Source organism: Heteronotia binoei, chromosome 2 (assembly GCF_032191835.1).
Source record: "Heteronotia binoei isolate CCM8104 ecotype False Entrance Well chromosome 2, APGP_CSIRO_Hbin_v1, whole genome shotgun sequence".
In the NCBI taxonomy this organism is placed as follows: domain Eukaryota; kingdom Metazoa; phylum Chordata; class Lepidosauria; order Squamata; family Gekkonidae; genus Heteronotia; species Heteronotia binoei.
In genome coordinates, this window is record NC_083224.1 from 190,960,813 (window position 1) to 190,974,976 (window position 14,164).

General features: G+C 56.1%; 1 protein-coding gene across 2 annotated transcripts; it reads left to right on the forward strand.

Moving 5' to 3' along the window:
• Positions 1-331: 331 nt before the first annotated feature.
• Positions 332-12,621, forward strand: TPM4 (tropomyosin 4). Of its 2 annotated transcripts, none has more exons than XM_060232739.1 (9): positions 332-459; positions 5,494-5,619; positions 6,447-6,580; positions 6,676-6,793; positions 6,904-6,974; positions 7,367-7,442; positions 9,899-9,961; positions 10,054-10,123; positions 11,495-12,621. In XM_060232739.1, exons 1-9 carry the CDS (start codon positions 346-348, stop codon positions 11,575-11,577), a joined length of 855 nt encoding a protein of 284 aa, XP_060088722.1. In that variant the 5' UTR covers positions 332-345; the 3' UTR covers positions 11,578-12,621. The 2 variants fall into 2 exon arrangements, with proteins under 2 accessions (XP_060088722.1, XP_060088721.1); XM_060232738.1 differs by lacking the exon at positions 11,495-12,621 and adding an exon at positions 10,636-10,860.
• The last annotated feature ends 1,543 nt before the right edge of the window (positions 12,622-14,164 follow it).

Here is a 14,164-nt window from a genome sequence, read left to right on the forward strand (position 1 = left end):
GATGGGGGGGGTGTTGTCTCCTGGCCAGTCATTCACTTCTGCCTCTGCTGGGGAGTTAAAAATGGAAACAGTCCTTTTCTCTCTTGAAAGAAGCACAGCCCCAAATAAGGTGTTGAGCAGGGGCTACAGATCCCCCCCACTTGTGAGCCTCTTCCAGCTTATCTCTGAGAAAGGTTGGCCTGCCACAGTTGGGGGAGGGAGGGGGTGCTGCAAGGGAGGTGGCAGCCACCAGAGACACCCAGGCAGGCTCAGCCAGAGTTTAAAGCTGCCCGGGCTGTCCACTCCTCTGCCCCTTCACCAAGGAGCTGCTCAGCCCCCCGTTAGAGAGACGCCGCGGCTGCCACGATGGAGGCCATCAAGAAGAAGATGCAGATGCTGAAGCTGGACAAGGAGAACGCCATTGACCGGGCCGAGCAGGCCGAGGCCGACAAGAAGGCCGCAGAGGACAAGTGCAAGCAGGTGAGGGGGGGGCAGAGGTCCTTGCCTAGAAGCCTGTGCAGAGTTCAGATGGGGTAGCCTGCCCAGCACCCGGATTGGGGGAGGGGCTGAGGCGGCCAAATGGTTCTCCAAGACCAGCTGCTCAAGTGTCTGCTTGGGTCACACAGGAAGGAGGGACGATGCGCCACACAGGGCCATTGGCAGCCCTGCCCTGCCCTGCAGCAGCCTGGCACCTTCCCCTCTGGGGCAGTGGGGGGTCCACCCAAAAGCCTCTAGTTAGCCCTGGGGGCTCTGCTGCCCAGCTTCCCTGGGCAGGCCCTGCGGGGCACTCGCTCACCTGCCCTGCGCCTGGGCTTCTAGCATCCCCACCCCTCTGCAGGTGTACCCCAACTATCACGGAAGGCAGGGCCGCCTCCTCCTCCCGGGTGCAGGGGGAGGAGTGGGGGTGGGGATGCCTGCCTCATCTTCTGTGCCGGTGGCTGCTCTCCTCCCCTTCGTGGACCACCTCCCCTCCATCATCTCCTCTGGAGAGCCAGTTTGGTGTAGTGGTGAAGTGTGCAGACTCTTATCTGGGAGAACTGGGTTTGATTCCCCACTCCTCCACTTGCACCTGCTAGCATGGCCTTGGGTCAGCCAGAGCTCTAATAGAGAGCCAGTTTGGTGTAGTGGTTAAGTGTGCGGACTCTTATCTGGGAGAACCGGGTTTGATTCCCCACTCCTCCACTTGCACCTGCTGGAATGGCCTTGGGTCAGCCATAGCTCTGGCAGAGGTTGTCCTTGAAAGGGCAGCTGCTGTGAGAGGCCTCTCCAGCCCCACCCACCTCACAGGGTGTCTGTTGTAGGGGAGGAAGGGAAAGGAGATTGTAGGCTGCTCTGAGACTCTGCCCTTGAAAGGGCAACTTCTGGGAGAGCTCTCTCAGCCCCACCCACCTCACAGGGTGTCTGTTGTGGGAGAGGGAGATAAAGGAGATTGTGAGCCACTCTGAGACTCTTTGGAGTGGAGGGTGGGATATAAAACCAATATCTTCTTCTTTTTCTACAAGCCAAACGGGGGGTGGGGTGGCTCAGGAGCTTGGCCTGGGTCACACGTCCCCCCCCCCCCACGGAGCGCTTCCCTGTGCAGGGACTGAGGGTGGGGATCAAGTATCCTCCTTTTCTCCCTCTGACATCATTCAGTAGCTTCCATTTGCTCTTCCTTTGGTTCCTTCCCAGACTCCTCACCCTGCCCTCTTGCTTCCTTCTTGCCACTCCGGGCAGGTGGGACCACACGGGGGCAGAAACGTCCCCTCAGAAACCCCTCAGGTTTGCCCAGCCAAGGGTGGGGGTGTCAGAGAGGCGGGTCCCTCCCAGGTGACAGCAGGCCCAGATCCAGCCACGCTCTCAGGTAAGCCCTGCAGGTTCAAGAAGACCCCTCAGCCAGCCCCACTCCCCACGGGGGTCAGGATCGCAGAGGGCAGCTGGCCCGGTTCTTAAGGGAAGCTTTGTCCCAGTGGCTCCCTGGGTCCTTCTGGTGTGGGCAGGGAAGGAGGGAGGAGCATGGCTGGGCCCTGAGTTCGGGTGAAGGCACGCAGCAGCCCCACCGCAGCCCCTGCCCTGCGGGACTTTGGCGATCCCCTGGCGCAACAGAGGCTGGCCAGCCCCCCCCCCCTCCACCGGCTGCGAGCAGAGCCTGGGAAAGAAAGAGAGAAGGGAAAGCATAGGAGCCCCTGCAGCTTGCTAGTTGCCAACCTCCAGGTGGGACCTGGACGTCTCCTGGAATTACAACTGATCTCCAAATGAGAGAGAAAAGGGCTGCTATGGAGGGTGGACTCTTGGTGGTCTTATCCCACCCACCCCGCTGAGGTCCCTGCCCTCCCTAGTCCCCCCCCACAAAGCTCCATGAATTCCCCAACTAGGGTTGCCAATCCCCAGGTGGGGGCAGGGGATCCCCTGGGTTGGAGGCCGCCCCCTCCCCCCGCTTCAGGGTCATCAGAAAGCAGGGGGGGAGGGAAATGTCTGCTTGGCACGCCATTATTCCCAATGGAGACCGATTCCCAGAGGGTAGAATGGAAAATTGATCTGTGGATATCTGGGGGGGGCTGTTTTTTGAGGTAGAGGCACCAAATTTTCAGCATAGCATCTGGTGCCTCTCCCCAAAATACCCTCCAAGTTTCAAAAGGATTGGATTAGGGGGTCCAGTTCTATGAGCCCCCAAAGAAGGTGCCCCTCTCCTTCATTATTTCCAAACGGAGGGAAAGCGTTGAAAAGGTGCGCGGTCCCTTTGGAGTTCAATGATGCTTGTCACAACCTTGCTCCTGGCTCCACCCCCAAAGTCCCCAGATATTTCTTGAACTGGACCTGGTGGCAACCCTATTCCCAACCTAGAGTTTGCAACCCTAAGTGACACTCAGCAAGTGGGTCTTCTCCGTTGGGAAGGCGGGGGGAAGAGCCCCTTTCCCCACTTGAGCATGGATGGTTGGGGGAGGGGAGGGGGCTAGCCCTGTGGGAGGAGACGGAAGTGGGGGCGGTCAGCCAGCCCCCCCCCCTTGGCTGCAGCTCCTCTGCCTCCTCCAAGGGGCCACCCCCCAGGATTCTGCCCTCCCCACGAGGACAGGCAGTGGGTTTCCATCCTGAAGTCTGAGGGGAGGGAGGGCAGAGGGTGACATTAGCTGTAAGGGGAGAAGACCCCTGGGTGGGTCCAGAGCCTCTCTGGAGGATGGGGCTTGCCTGATTCACAAGGCTGGTCTGGCTTTTCTGGGGAAAGTGGGACTCGGCCCTTGTCCCTGGGCCCTAAAGAGAACCTGGCCTGAGTTCGGGTGTTATGCTGACTTATACAGCAAGCAAAACTGGGGAGCTGCCCCGTGTTAATTTAGGTGCCCCTTGTAAGAACAAGCACAAAACTGGATCCGAATTGTTGGATTAGGAAGAATGAATAAAGTATTATTTAAAGATGAAATCCAAGCAGATTCAAATTCAACGCTGTAAGTAGGAATGATATTTATTGGAATAACACTTGTGAAAAAGGAACGGCGCAGGGACTTCTCTTACATCATCCCCATTTTGGGTTTCTGCCTGTAGTGACCCGTTTCTTCATTCTTGCTGTGTTGTTAACATGGAGTCCTTAGAGGAGCTGTCACTCTGACCCCAGCCTGGGGGGGTGGGATTCTGGCTTGAGTCGCTGTCCTGTCGCCCTCCCACCTATCAGGGAGACCGATGCCTCCCCCCCCCCCGCACTGTGGGGGCCTGAAAGGGCACACAGCTGCCCCACTGACATCCCCCACTCTTCCCCCCAAATATGGCCATCCATCTGCAGAGCCCCAGAAGGCAGGCAGGAATGAACGAGGGGCCCCTCTAGTCTCAGGGAGGCAGGGGGTGTGGGCATCAGCAGTAGAACCCGGGCGGGGGGTGTGTCAAAGCTCTGTGGGCCCTTTGGCTGGGTGGACTCACAGGTGGGGGCATGGCTGCTCCAGCCACAGTAGCCTCATGCTAGCAACCAGAGGCACCCCCAGTGGCCTGTCCCAGCAAGCTGAAGACCATATCCCTGCAAACAAAAAAAGAGATGGCATTCTTGGCTCAGTGGCAGAGCATCTGCTTGGTAAGCAAAAGGTCCCAGGTTCAATCCCTGGCATCTCCAACTCAAAAAGGTCCAGGCAAGCAGGCGTGAAAAACCTCCTCTTGAGACCCTGGAGAGCCGCTGCCAGTCTTAGACAATACTGACTAGAATGGACCCAGGGGTGTCTGATTCAGTAGAAAGCAGCTTCATAGGTTCAATTTGTTTCTCTTTAGGGGAGGGACGGTGGCTCAGTGGTAGAGCAGAAGGTCCCAGGTTCAATCCCCGGCATCTCCAACTAAAAAGGGTCCAGGCAAGTAGGTGTGAAAAACCTCCGCTTGAGACCCTGGAGAGTTGCTGCCAGTCTGAGTAGACAAGACTGACTTTGAGGGACCCAGGGGGTCTGATTCAGTAGAAGGCCCAGGCAAGTAGGCAAGAAAAACCTCCGCTTGAGACCCTGGAGAGCTGCTGCCAGTCTGAGTAGACAAGACTGACTGTGAGGGACCCAGGAGGGTCTGACTGAGTAGAAGGCAGCTTCATATGTTCATCCAACTGCACACAGTGCAGTGTCAGCCAGGGAACCCACAACGACACCTTCCCCAAAGACAATCCCATCTCTGGGGAAGGAAGGCAAACCAGAGGTGTGGTCTGGATTCCAAGAAAGAGGCGGCTGGTCAGCAAGTGAAGCCCCCCCCCCTTGGCCCAGCAACAGCGAACGGGATGGGTTCTCTGGCCCCTCGCCTGGCTGGGCATGCAGGGGGTGGGTGGGGAGGAGGCCTGCAACAAGAGGCCACTGGGCAGTCACAGGGTGCAGGGAAGCAAGGCCAGACAGGCGTGGGGCTGTGGAAACCCTTGCAAGGGGTACTCCCCCTCACAGACCTCCCCTCCTGGTGGAAGCCATATGCCACAAAGAGCTGGAGAACCCCAGCCAGATGCACCTGGGAGAGGGTGTCACGCAATGGATTTCCAGAGCCTTGGGTGCAGAAGGTCCCAGGCCTTGGGTTTAGAGCAGAAACTGCATGGCGGGCCAAACAAATTGCAGTCCCCTGGAGCAGATGCTGAGAAGGGGCTCCAAATGAAGGTGACTGGGGGAGGCATGGCGGAGGACGGCTATCACTGGCCTGCCGAGGTTCCACTCAGGTTCAAGGCCAGGGGAGCTGTTGGGGCCCTCTGGGACTGGCCGCGACTCCTGAGGTGCCAGGTGAGGAGAGCGCAACGCAGCCGTTTGTCTGTCTCCTGCACACGAGGAGGGTCCCTGCCTTGTCATGCCTTGGGAGCCCCCCCCTGCAGCTGTTCTGTGCAGGACGCTGAAACTGGGCTGCCCACAGGCCTGGCCGTGGGGGGGGGGGGGAGGCACAGGGAGGCAGGACAAAGCACTGGGAGGATGGATAAATGGCTCCAAAAGGGAGCGTGGTGGTGGAACTGCGGAGCTTGAGCTCCTCAGGGCATCGTGGGGCTGGGGGGGGAACTGGATCTTTCTCCCCACAGCAGCCCTCCTTCCCTGACGGTAGCTCCTCTCTGGGCAGGTGGAAGATGAGCTGGTGGCTCTGCAGAAGAAGCTGAAAGGCACGGAGGACGAGCTGGACAAGTACTCGGAAGCCCTGAAAGATGCCCAGGAGAAACTGGAGCAGGCGGAAATAAAGGCGACGGACGTGGGTGGCAGCTGGGGGAGGGGCTTCGGGCAGGGGGAGGGGCCTGGTGAGCTTCTTGGCGGGAGGGGGGGGGAGATGGGGCCAGGCCCTAAGTTTTCCTCCCAAGCCCAGTGACTCCAGACTGGGGCCGCGCCAGAGTTGCCCGGAAGAGGGAGTGGGGGGGGGGGAAGCAAATCCTCATCATTGCGGTGGTTTCTGCCTGGCAACCAAAGCACCATCCTATTGTGGGCCGTGCCTTGGTCTGCAGCCCCAAACCCAGGAACGCCCCACTTCGCAGGGCCGCAGGAACGTGAACCCAGTTTCCTCTTCGCGGATCCTCCCGCTTTCTGCCTTAGAAGGCTCCGGATGCAACCTGGCCTGTGCCTGCCCAGAGGCCCAGCTGGCAGCAGAGAAGCCACCAGGCCCGGCTTCCAGGGCCCGCCCGACGTAGGCCTGGCGGGGGGGAGGCTGGAGCCCTCGACGTCCTTGGCGGCCGGGGCAGGAGTGCGGCGCGCAAAGGCGACTGCGGGGCTGCTTGTGGCGCAGGGCGAGGGTGCCCAGCCGGCCGGCCCTCCTGCCGGGCAGGCGGCTCCAGCGCTGGGGCTGTCAGAGCCCCGCCTCCCCTCCCCTTCCCGCCCTGCGGAGCCGGGCCACGTGCCGCCGGGCCCAGGCGAGGGGGGCGCCGCGATGGAGGGCTGGTGGTGGCTGCAGGCGGTGCAGCGGGAGGCCGGCGAGCGCCACCACGAGCGGGAGCTGCGCCAGAAAGGCAGGCGGGCCGCGGCGCTCTGCTTCTCCCTCCTTGACCTCCTCCTGTCTCTCTCTCCCTCTCTGGCCGTCGGGGGGCGCAGGCCGAAGGGGAGGTGGCGGCGCTGAACCGGCGCATCCAGCTGGTGGAGGAGGAGCTGGACCGCGCGCAGGAGCGCCTCGCCACCGCCCTGCAGAAGCTCGAGGAGGCCGAGAAGGCGGCGGACGAGAGCGAGAGGTGGGCGCCCCCGGCCTTGGCGGGGCGGGCGGAGGGGCGCAGGGAGCTGCCGGGCCCGGGCCGAGCCCACCCACTGGCCCTCTCCGCCGCTGCAGGGGCATGAAGGTGATCGAGAACCGCGCCATGAAGGACGAGGAGAAGATGGAGATCCAGGAGATGCAGCTCAAGGAGGCCAAACACATCGCCGAGGAGGCCGACCGCAAATACGAGGAGGTGCCCGGCCGGCCTGGGGGGGGGGGGGGAGGAGAGCGAGCCAGCCAGCCCCGGGGGGGAGCCCTCCGGCCCGGGGAGAGTGACCAGGCCGCCCGCCGCTCTCCTTGCAGGTTGCCCGCAAGCTGGTCATTCTGGAGGGCGAGCTGGAGAGGGCAGAAGAGCGAGCGGAAGTCTCCGAGGCGTGAGTGCGGGGCTGGAGGGGGCAGGGCCTGGGTCCCTCTGCCCTTCCGGAACTGGGGGGGCAAAGCATCCCCCTGCCCTGCAGAAGAAGTCCCTCCGGGCCTCCCACAGCAGCTCCAGAACTGATTCCTGCCCAGCTGACCCACGGAGGGGTCTGTTGAGGGGCTCCGAGCACCACCTCCTGGGGCTGCAGTCCAAAGGGCTGCTGTAGCGCATCAGGTCGCCCGAGGGAAGGCTGTTGACGGTGACAGGTGGCGTCCAGGATGCTCGCTGGGCTGAGCTGCCTGGGGGAGCGGCAGAGGCCTCTGCGCTCAGGGTCAGGGTAGGCCTGTGAAATGGCAACGGGGCACCGTCCTGACGGGACTCTCTCCTCCGGCCTTTGTCTCTGAGCAGGAAATGCAGCGACCTGGAAGAAGAGCTGAAGAACGTCACCAATAACCTGAAGTCTCTGGAAGCTCAATCTGAGAAGGTGGGTGGCTGCAGAGATCTTGCCACCACCCAGCGGAGCATTTGTGGCTTGCCCAAAAGGCCCAGGCAACTTCTGCCCTCTCCCCCCCCCCCCGGTAGCTGATGGGGAACCTTCCTGTCAGCTCTCCAGGCCAAGTCCAGATGTCCTTCCATGTCCAGCATCTGGTGGGTGCGTTGCTTTTCTGCGAGGGACTCTTGGCACTTTGTTCAGGGCCCAGGTCGGGTCCAAGCAGGGGTCAGGTAGCTTCATCTCATGTGGTTGTGGTGTCGTTCCAGTGCCATCTCACTGTGGCTGCAGAGCCCCACAGACAGTTTCCTCGCGCAACCACTATTTGATATGAAATAAACGAGAGAGGGTTGTAAGCCATTGGGGAGAAAAGTTGGGTATAAAAGTTGGGAGACCCAGTTTGGTGCCGTGGTTAAGCGTACAGACTCTTATCTGAGAAACCTGCGTTTGATTCCCCACTCCTCCACTTGCACCTGCTGGAATGGCCCTGGGTCAGCCATAGCTCTTGCAGAGTTGTCCTTGAAAGGGCAGCTTCTGGGAGAGCTCTCTCAGCCCCACCCACCTCACAGGGTATCTGTTGGGGTGGAGAAAGGGAAAGGAGATTGTGGGCCGCTCTGAGACTCTGTCCTTGAAAGGGCAGCTTCTGGGAGAGTCCTCTCAGCCCCACCCACCACACAGGGTGTCTGTTGTGGGAGAGGAAGGGAAAGGAGATTGTAGGTCGCTTTGAAACTCTGTCCTTGAAAGGGCAGCTTCTGGAAGAGCTCTCTCAGCCCCACCCGCCTCACAGAGTGTCTGTTGTGGGGGAAGAAGGGAAAGGAGATTGTAGGCCACTCTGAGACTCTGTCCTTGAAAGGGCAGCTTCTTGTAGAGCTCTCTCAGCCCCACCCACCTCACAGGGTGTCTGCTGTGCAGGAAGAAGGGAAAGATTATAGGCCACTGAGTCTCTCCTTGAAAGGGCAGGTGCTGCAAAAGTCCTCTCAGCCTCACCCGCCTCACAGGGTGTCTGTTGCGGGGGAGAAAGGGAAAGGAGTTTGTAGGCTGCTGTGAGACTGCCCTTGAAAGGGCAGCTTCTGGGAGAGCTCTCTCAGCCCCACCTGCCTCACAGGGTGTCTATTGTGGGGGAGGAAGGGAAAGGAGATTGTAGGCCGCTCTGAGACTCTGTCCTTGAAAGGGCAGCTGCTGTGAGAGCCCTCTCCAGCCCCACGCACCTCACAGGGTGTCTGTTGTGGGGGAGGAAGGGAAAGGAGATTGCAGGCCGCTCTGAGACCCCGTCCTTGAAAGGGCAGCCTCTTGGAAAGCTCTCTCAGCCCCACCCACCTCACAGGGTGTCTGTTGTCGGGGAGGAAGGGAAAGGAGATTGTAGGCCACTCTGAGACTCTGTCCTTGAAAGGGCAGCTTCTGGGAGAGCCCTCTCAACCCCCCTACCTCACAGGGTGTCTGTTGTGGGGGAGGAAGGGAAAGGAGATTGTGAGCCGCTCTGAGATTCGGAGTGGAGGGCGGGATATAAATCCAATATCATCAAATGAAGAGAATAAACAAGTAGGGCCTTTGTTCTTTCCCATTTACACAGAAACATAAAGAAGGATTCTGTCCTACCTTAAGCCATGAGTTCAGATACCCTAAAGGACAGATGCTTGTCCTTGTCAAGTCCGCAACAGTTCAATGATCAACAACAGTCCACTGCAAGAATGGCTGTTTATTGATACATGACGGATCAGAGCAAGATGGTCCTTGTGAAAACTGGCTGTGGCGAGCAAATGCCCTCTACCTATAGTTCAGGACTAAACCTTTACCCATTCAAACCCAAGGCGTGAGCAAGCAATCCCTCCCCCAGTAGTTCTTTCCCAGGCCCCTTGCAGGTACAAGCATAATCAGACAGAGACGACCTTGGCCATCCCCAAGACTAGGCAGAAGGAATGCTTCACTCATTACACAGAGAGGAGCAGTGCAAAGCAGAGACAGTGGAAAGTGAAAGCACTCCCAAACTAATGGCAAGAGTCTCTCTTGACAGCCCCAGGAGCAGCAGCGGCTGCAGAGCTCGTAGTCTTACATAAGCAGCAGGGAGGGAGAGGGGCAGGAGCCTGCTGGCTGGATCTTCGAGGTGTCAGCGGGCAGAGGAAGTGTCCACACACAGGCTCCTGGTGGGTCGCGGGGAGGAGTGAATGTGCAGACATTTCCTTTGTGCGTTCACATCATGCAAATGACTCGGGCGGGCGGTGCAGTGAGTTCTCCTTTGCTGCTGGCAGAATCAACAAGCAAATGGATTGTCTGTCCATCTCCTCTAATCCTCTACAATGTGGGAAGTTTCAAGCCTTGAGTTGGAAGCCAGATGCATGGGGATGAGGCACTAGGAAGCCGGGATTCCACGCCCACTGGAGTTTGCAAGGAGCTCTCTAAAGGTTCCCTTACTGGCTCCTGATTGCACATCTTCTTTCCATCTCTCTTTGTAGTACTCCGAAAAAGAGGACAAGTATGAGGAGGAAATCAAACTTCTCACTGACAAACTGAAGGAGGTGAGGCAGTTTGGGTGTCTGGTTCTCATTTCAGGGGTTTTCTCTGACTAGTAGCAGCACAAGCTTTCCCCTCGTTTCGATACTTTCTTTAGGCTGAAACCCGGGCCGAGTTTGCAGAAAGAACTGTTGCAAAACTGGAAAAGACGATCGACGATCTAGAAGGTAATGTGGAATGGAAGGAGGTCTTTGAATGCAGTCTTGCAGTCTGTCAAATGTCACCAGATTTCTGGCTACAAAATGATGTAGCTGTGGAAGCTCTTGGAGGGCAATGAAGGGAGGCCAATATATTTAGCAGTGGTTGTGTCTCCAGAACCATTTAGTTGCCTGCCATAAAGGGCCATGGCAGCGATTTTGCTGCTTGTATCTAGAGTTGTCTTGAAGTGAAGCTGCAGATAATCCCCTGCTTCCCTCACAGCTGTAGTCCAGCAATGGCCTTAACTTGCAGGGTCTTAACTGCTCTCTCTTCCCCATTCTTCTGAAATATGTTTCCATTGCACAAGTGTAAGTGAAGATTTCAGGACGCAGCGTTTTGAAACGAGTGGTGGTATTGAATCTCCTTTTCTCTCTTTCCTTTCCCCTGTCTCTTCTCTCACTTTGTGGCATCTTTGTTCTTTGCCTTGCTCCTGTCGCTGGGGCCTTCCCTGCTGCGCGTTCTGCTCTTCCGTGGACGGCAGACGAGCTGTATGCTCAGAAGCTGAAGTACAAAGCCATCAGCGAGGAGCTGGACCACGCTCTCAATGATATGACGTCCTTGTAGAGAGGCAGAGGGGCTTTGCGTGGCTCTTCTGTCCTGCAAGAATTCACTGCTTTCTTTTTCTTTGTGTAATTCTTGAGTTGCCTGAGTTTTTCTTCTTCTTTTTAAACACTGGTATACATTAAAAAACACTTTTCTTCTTGGATTCTTTTCTGTTTTGTGTCTTTTTACTTTGTGTGATAAATAGGAAAGAGCCCCCCTCGCTTGCTTGTACACCAGAAAATGAGATTTTAGCAAATGTTCTTCAGTTGGTGAGATGTGGCTTGACAGATGTGAGGGTTCTTGAAATCGAGGTGTTTTGGGGGTTTTTTACTTATCTGCTTCTGCATTTTGAGAATTGAGATGAGAGCCATTTCCAAATGACAGATTTTTGCACACCAGACTGGCTTTCTTAGTACAAAAATGGCAGGGGGATTTCTTGTTCCCCATCTGTTTCTTCTAAGGGTGTGTTACTTTCCCACTGATTCCAGAGACCTAAATCTTACAAAGAGCAAATCAGAAACCAAATACTTCCTTATTTGGCCCCGCCCCCCGGGCCAATTAGAGTCTTGGACACAAATTCAATGTGGCTTCCTCTTCCTACTCTTGGTGGAAATATTTCCTCAGAGTGATCTGCATCAAGTCATTAAGGAGAATGGGTTGTGCTTTGAAAATGTGGGGAGTAGGGTGATAAGGGGCTAGAACTGGGGTGAGGAATGTACAAGTCAGAAGTGGGTACTGTTGTACTGGGTACTGAAACTGGCTTTTCTTAAATGATTTCTCTTATTCATTTTCACCAGAAAAAGTTGCCCAAGCAAAAGAAGAGAACCTGAGCTTGCATCGAACATTGGAGCAAACCTTAAGTGAGCTTGGCAGCATATAAACGGGCAGGGAGGCCTCCGGCCTTCTGAGAACCTGCCAAGATGTGCTTGGAACGGCTGCTTCCTCTTTGGTCCTGCCTCTCTCTTTCTCTCTCCCCTCAAATCATGCAAAGAGCAAATAAGGGGCCAGATATTTTTCTCGTGTTCTTTCCTCCTCCTTAAGAATGTTGTCCTGGGCACAAATTTAATGGTGCTTCTTCCTATCACTTCAGATAGTACAGCTTGTTTTGAAAACTAGGAAGCTGTCTCTCTGGGTGTGTATCGATGGGGATCCCATAGATGCTATGCGAAGGGGGCTTGCTCTTGGCGTTTAAGGCAGGATTCTGTACTGAATGGAAGGGGTTTTTTAAAGTTTCCTGTGGTGCTCATGCATAATATAAGAACATAAGAGAAGCCCTGTTGGATCAGGCCAGTGGTTCATCCAGTCCAACACTCTTGTGTCACACAGTGGCCAAAAAAATTATATATATTTTGGGGGAAATGGCTTTATTAACCAAAATATATAGGACCTTCAAGGTTAACAACACGTCAGCATATACACACACACACACATATATACACACTGTGGCTAATAGCCACTGATAGACCTCTGCTCCATATTTTTATCTAAGATATACCTGTGATGTTTTGGGTTGTTCCCTCGTTTCACGTCCTCCGTAGAAACAACTGTTTAAGGGATGGGATGCATTATCTACTTGGTAGCCAGCCTTGTTTAAAAAGTGTATTTTGTGGTGAGGGATGCAACAAAAATTAGGACGCTTTGTGTTTTGTGTCTTCAGACCAGATGGTCACTTCCCTGTTTACAGAAATATGCCAAAGTTCATGTCGTGAAAGATTTAACAAATGAACCAGGTCATCGGTGTTTTCCAGTTTCTTTCAGGGGCATCTTGCAGTCTGATGGGAAACAGCTTTTTCATTAACCTGTATTTATTCAATTTTTGCAAAACAGTGGGGAAAGTGAACAAAATGAAATTGAGCCCTTTTTAATGCATTTGGTTCCCTGGCTGTAACCTCTTTACTTTTGGTCTAATAAATTTTTTATAGACATTCCAGTGCTCACTGTGTGGGAAATTCTTCTCTGAAGGGAAGCAGGGGCAGGATGAAGTAGCCGTTGATGAGCTGCCGCAGAGGGAAGAGAAGTGGGCCGACCTGCTTGTGAATTATCGGGCTGTGCAAATTGCCATTCTCCAAGCCTAGGAGTTCATATCCAAGGTGTAAATGGTTGGGGAAGGGGGGTTGGTCAGTCTAGCCTCTGAAGGGACAGTTCCCCCAGCCCCTGCAGTCTGCTTTTATTCCTGGGGGGGCGGGCAGGGGAGGTAGCTAGTCATGTCTGATGGCCCAGCTTTTGTATTGGACCAGGGGTGTAAATATACTCATCAGTGTTGGTGTTTGGGATTCAGGTGAACATGGCTGTAACCAGAGGCAGGCAAAGGCTGGAGTCTTTCTTGTTTTACTGGCAACCCTACTTAGAGCTATTGTTGCCATTGCAGCATTGTGAAGCAATCGTATCAGCTAGGTGCCCTTAAGGCCACAGCAGTTTTTCATTGGGACCACCCCCTTCTGCCTCTGACCCCACAGGAGGAAGAGAGGAAGGCCAGGTTCCTGAAAGCTCAGAATCTGTTATGCCCGGTTCACTAAGGCCCCCAGATGTGTTTGCTGTGCTAGTTAGTTATGGGGACTGTATAAGCGGAGAAGGTTGTTTTCAAACTAGCCTTTTGTGCCTTGGCAGGCACAGGGAACTGGGGGTGTTGTCAGGAAGGAGGCGGCTGCTGCACGACCTGGTCTCCGACGAGGGTGAAGGAGGCCAAAAGTGACGGGACCTGAGGGGAAAGAAGCCAGCTGGCCCGCCTGCAGAGAGCACCACTAGAATGGGGGTGGGTTGTCTCCCCTCTGAGGGCCTTCTGCCTGCTGCTCCCTCGGCCACCGATAACAACGGCAAGTTTTCCTTTCCAAAAGCAGATGGGCCCACTGGGTGGGCTTCCTGCTCCAGCTGGTCACTTGAGCTGGCTCCAAGGGGCACAGGGTTGCCAGTCCCGTTAGGGGGAGGGGATACCCTGGTTTGGAGGCCCTCCTCTGCTCCAGGGTTATCACAGTGCCCTCCATTACACCCTATGGAGTATGAGTCCTTATAGGGTATAGTGGAGAATTGATCTGGGGGTATCTGGGGAGGCCTCTGTTTTTTTTGAGGTAGAAGCACCAGATTTTCAGCATATCTGGGGCCTCTCCTCAGAAAAAAAAAAACCACCCAGGTTTCAGAAGGACTGGACCAGGGGATTAAAATCTATGAGCCCCCAAAGAAGCTAACCCCATCCTTCATTACTTCCAATGGACAGAAGGCACTGAAAAGGGAGTGTGGTGGTCCCTTTAAATGCATCCCTTCAGAGGTCAGTCCTGCTCACCCCCATGCTCCTGGCTCCACCCCCAAAGTCTCCCGGCTCCACCCCCAAATACGCCCTGCCAGCCCCTCGGCTCCTTCCTGGCGCGTTCCCATTGGCTCAGGCGACTTTGGCGCCCCGCCCATCCGCGCGCCTCAACCCCCACAGGCAGCCTCCCGGCGACAGCCAATGGAAAGGCCCGGCACCGCGTTCC

Coding starts and splice junctions, on each gene's coding strand:
- TPM4 (XM_060232739.1), top strand. CDS start 346: ATGGAGGCCATCAAGAAGAAGATGCAGATGCTGAAGCTGGACAAGGAG. Junction 6,581..6,675: donor GCGGCGGACGAGAGCGAGAG/GTGGGCGCCCCC, acceptor CCGCCGCTGCAG/GGGCATGAAGGTGATCGAGA. Junction 7,443..9,898: donor TGGAAGCTCAATCTGAGAAG/GTGGGTGGCTGC, acceptor CTCTCTTTGTAG/TACTCCGAAAAAGAGGACAA.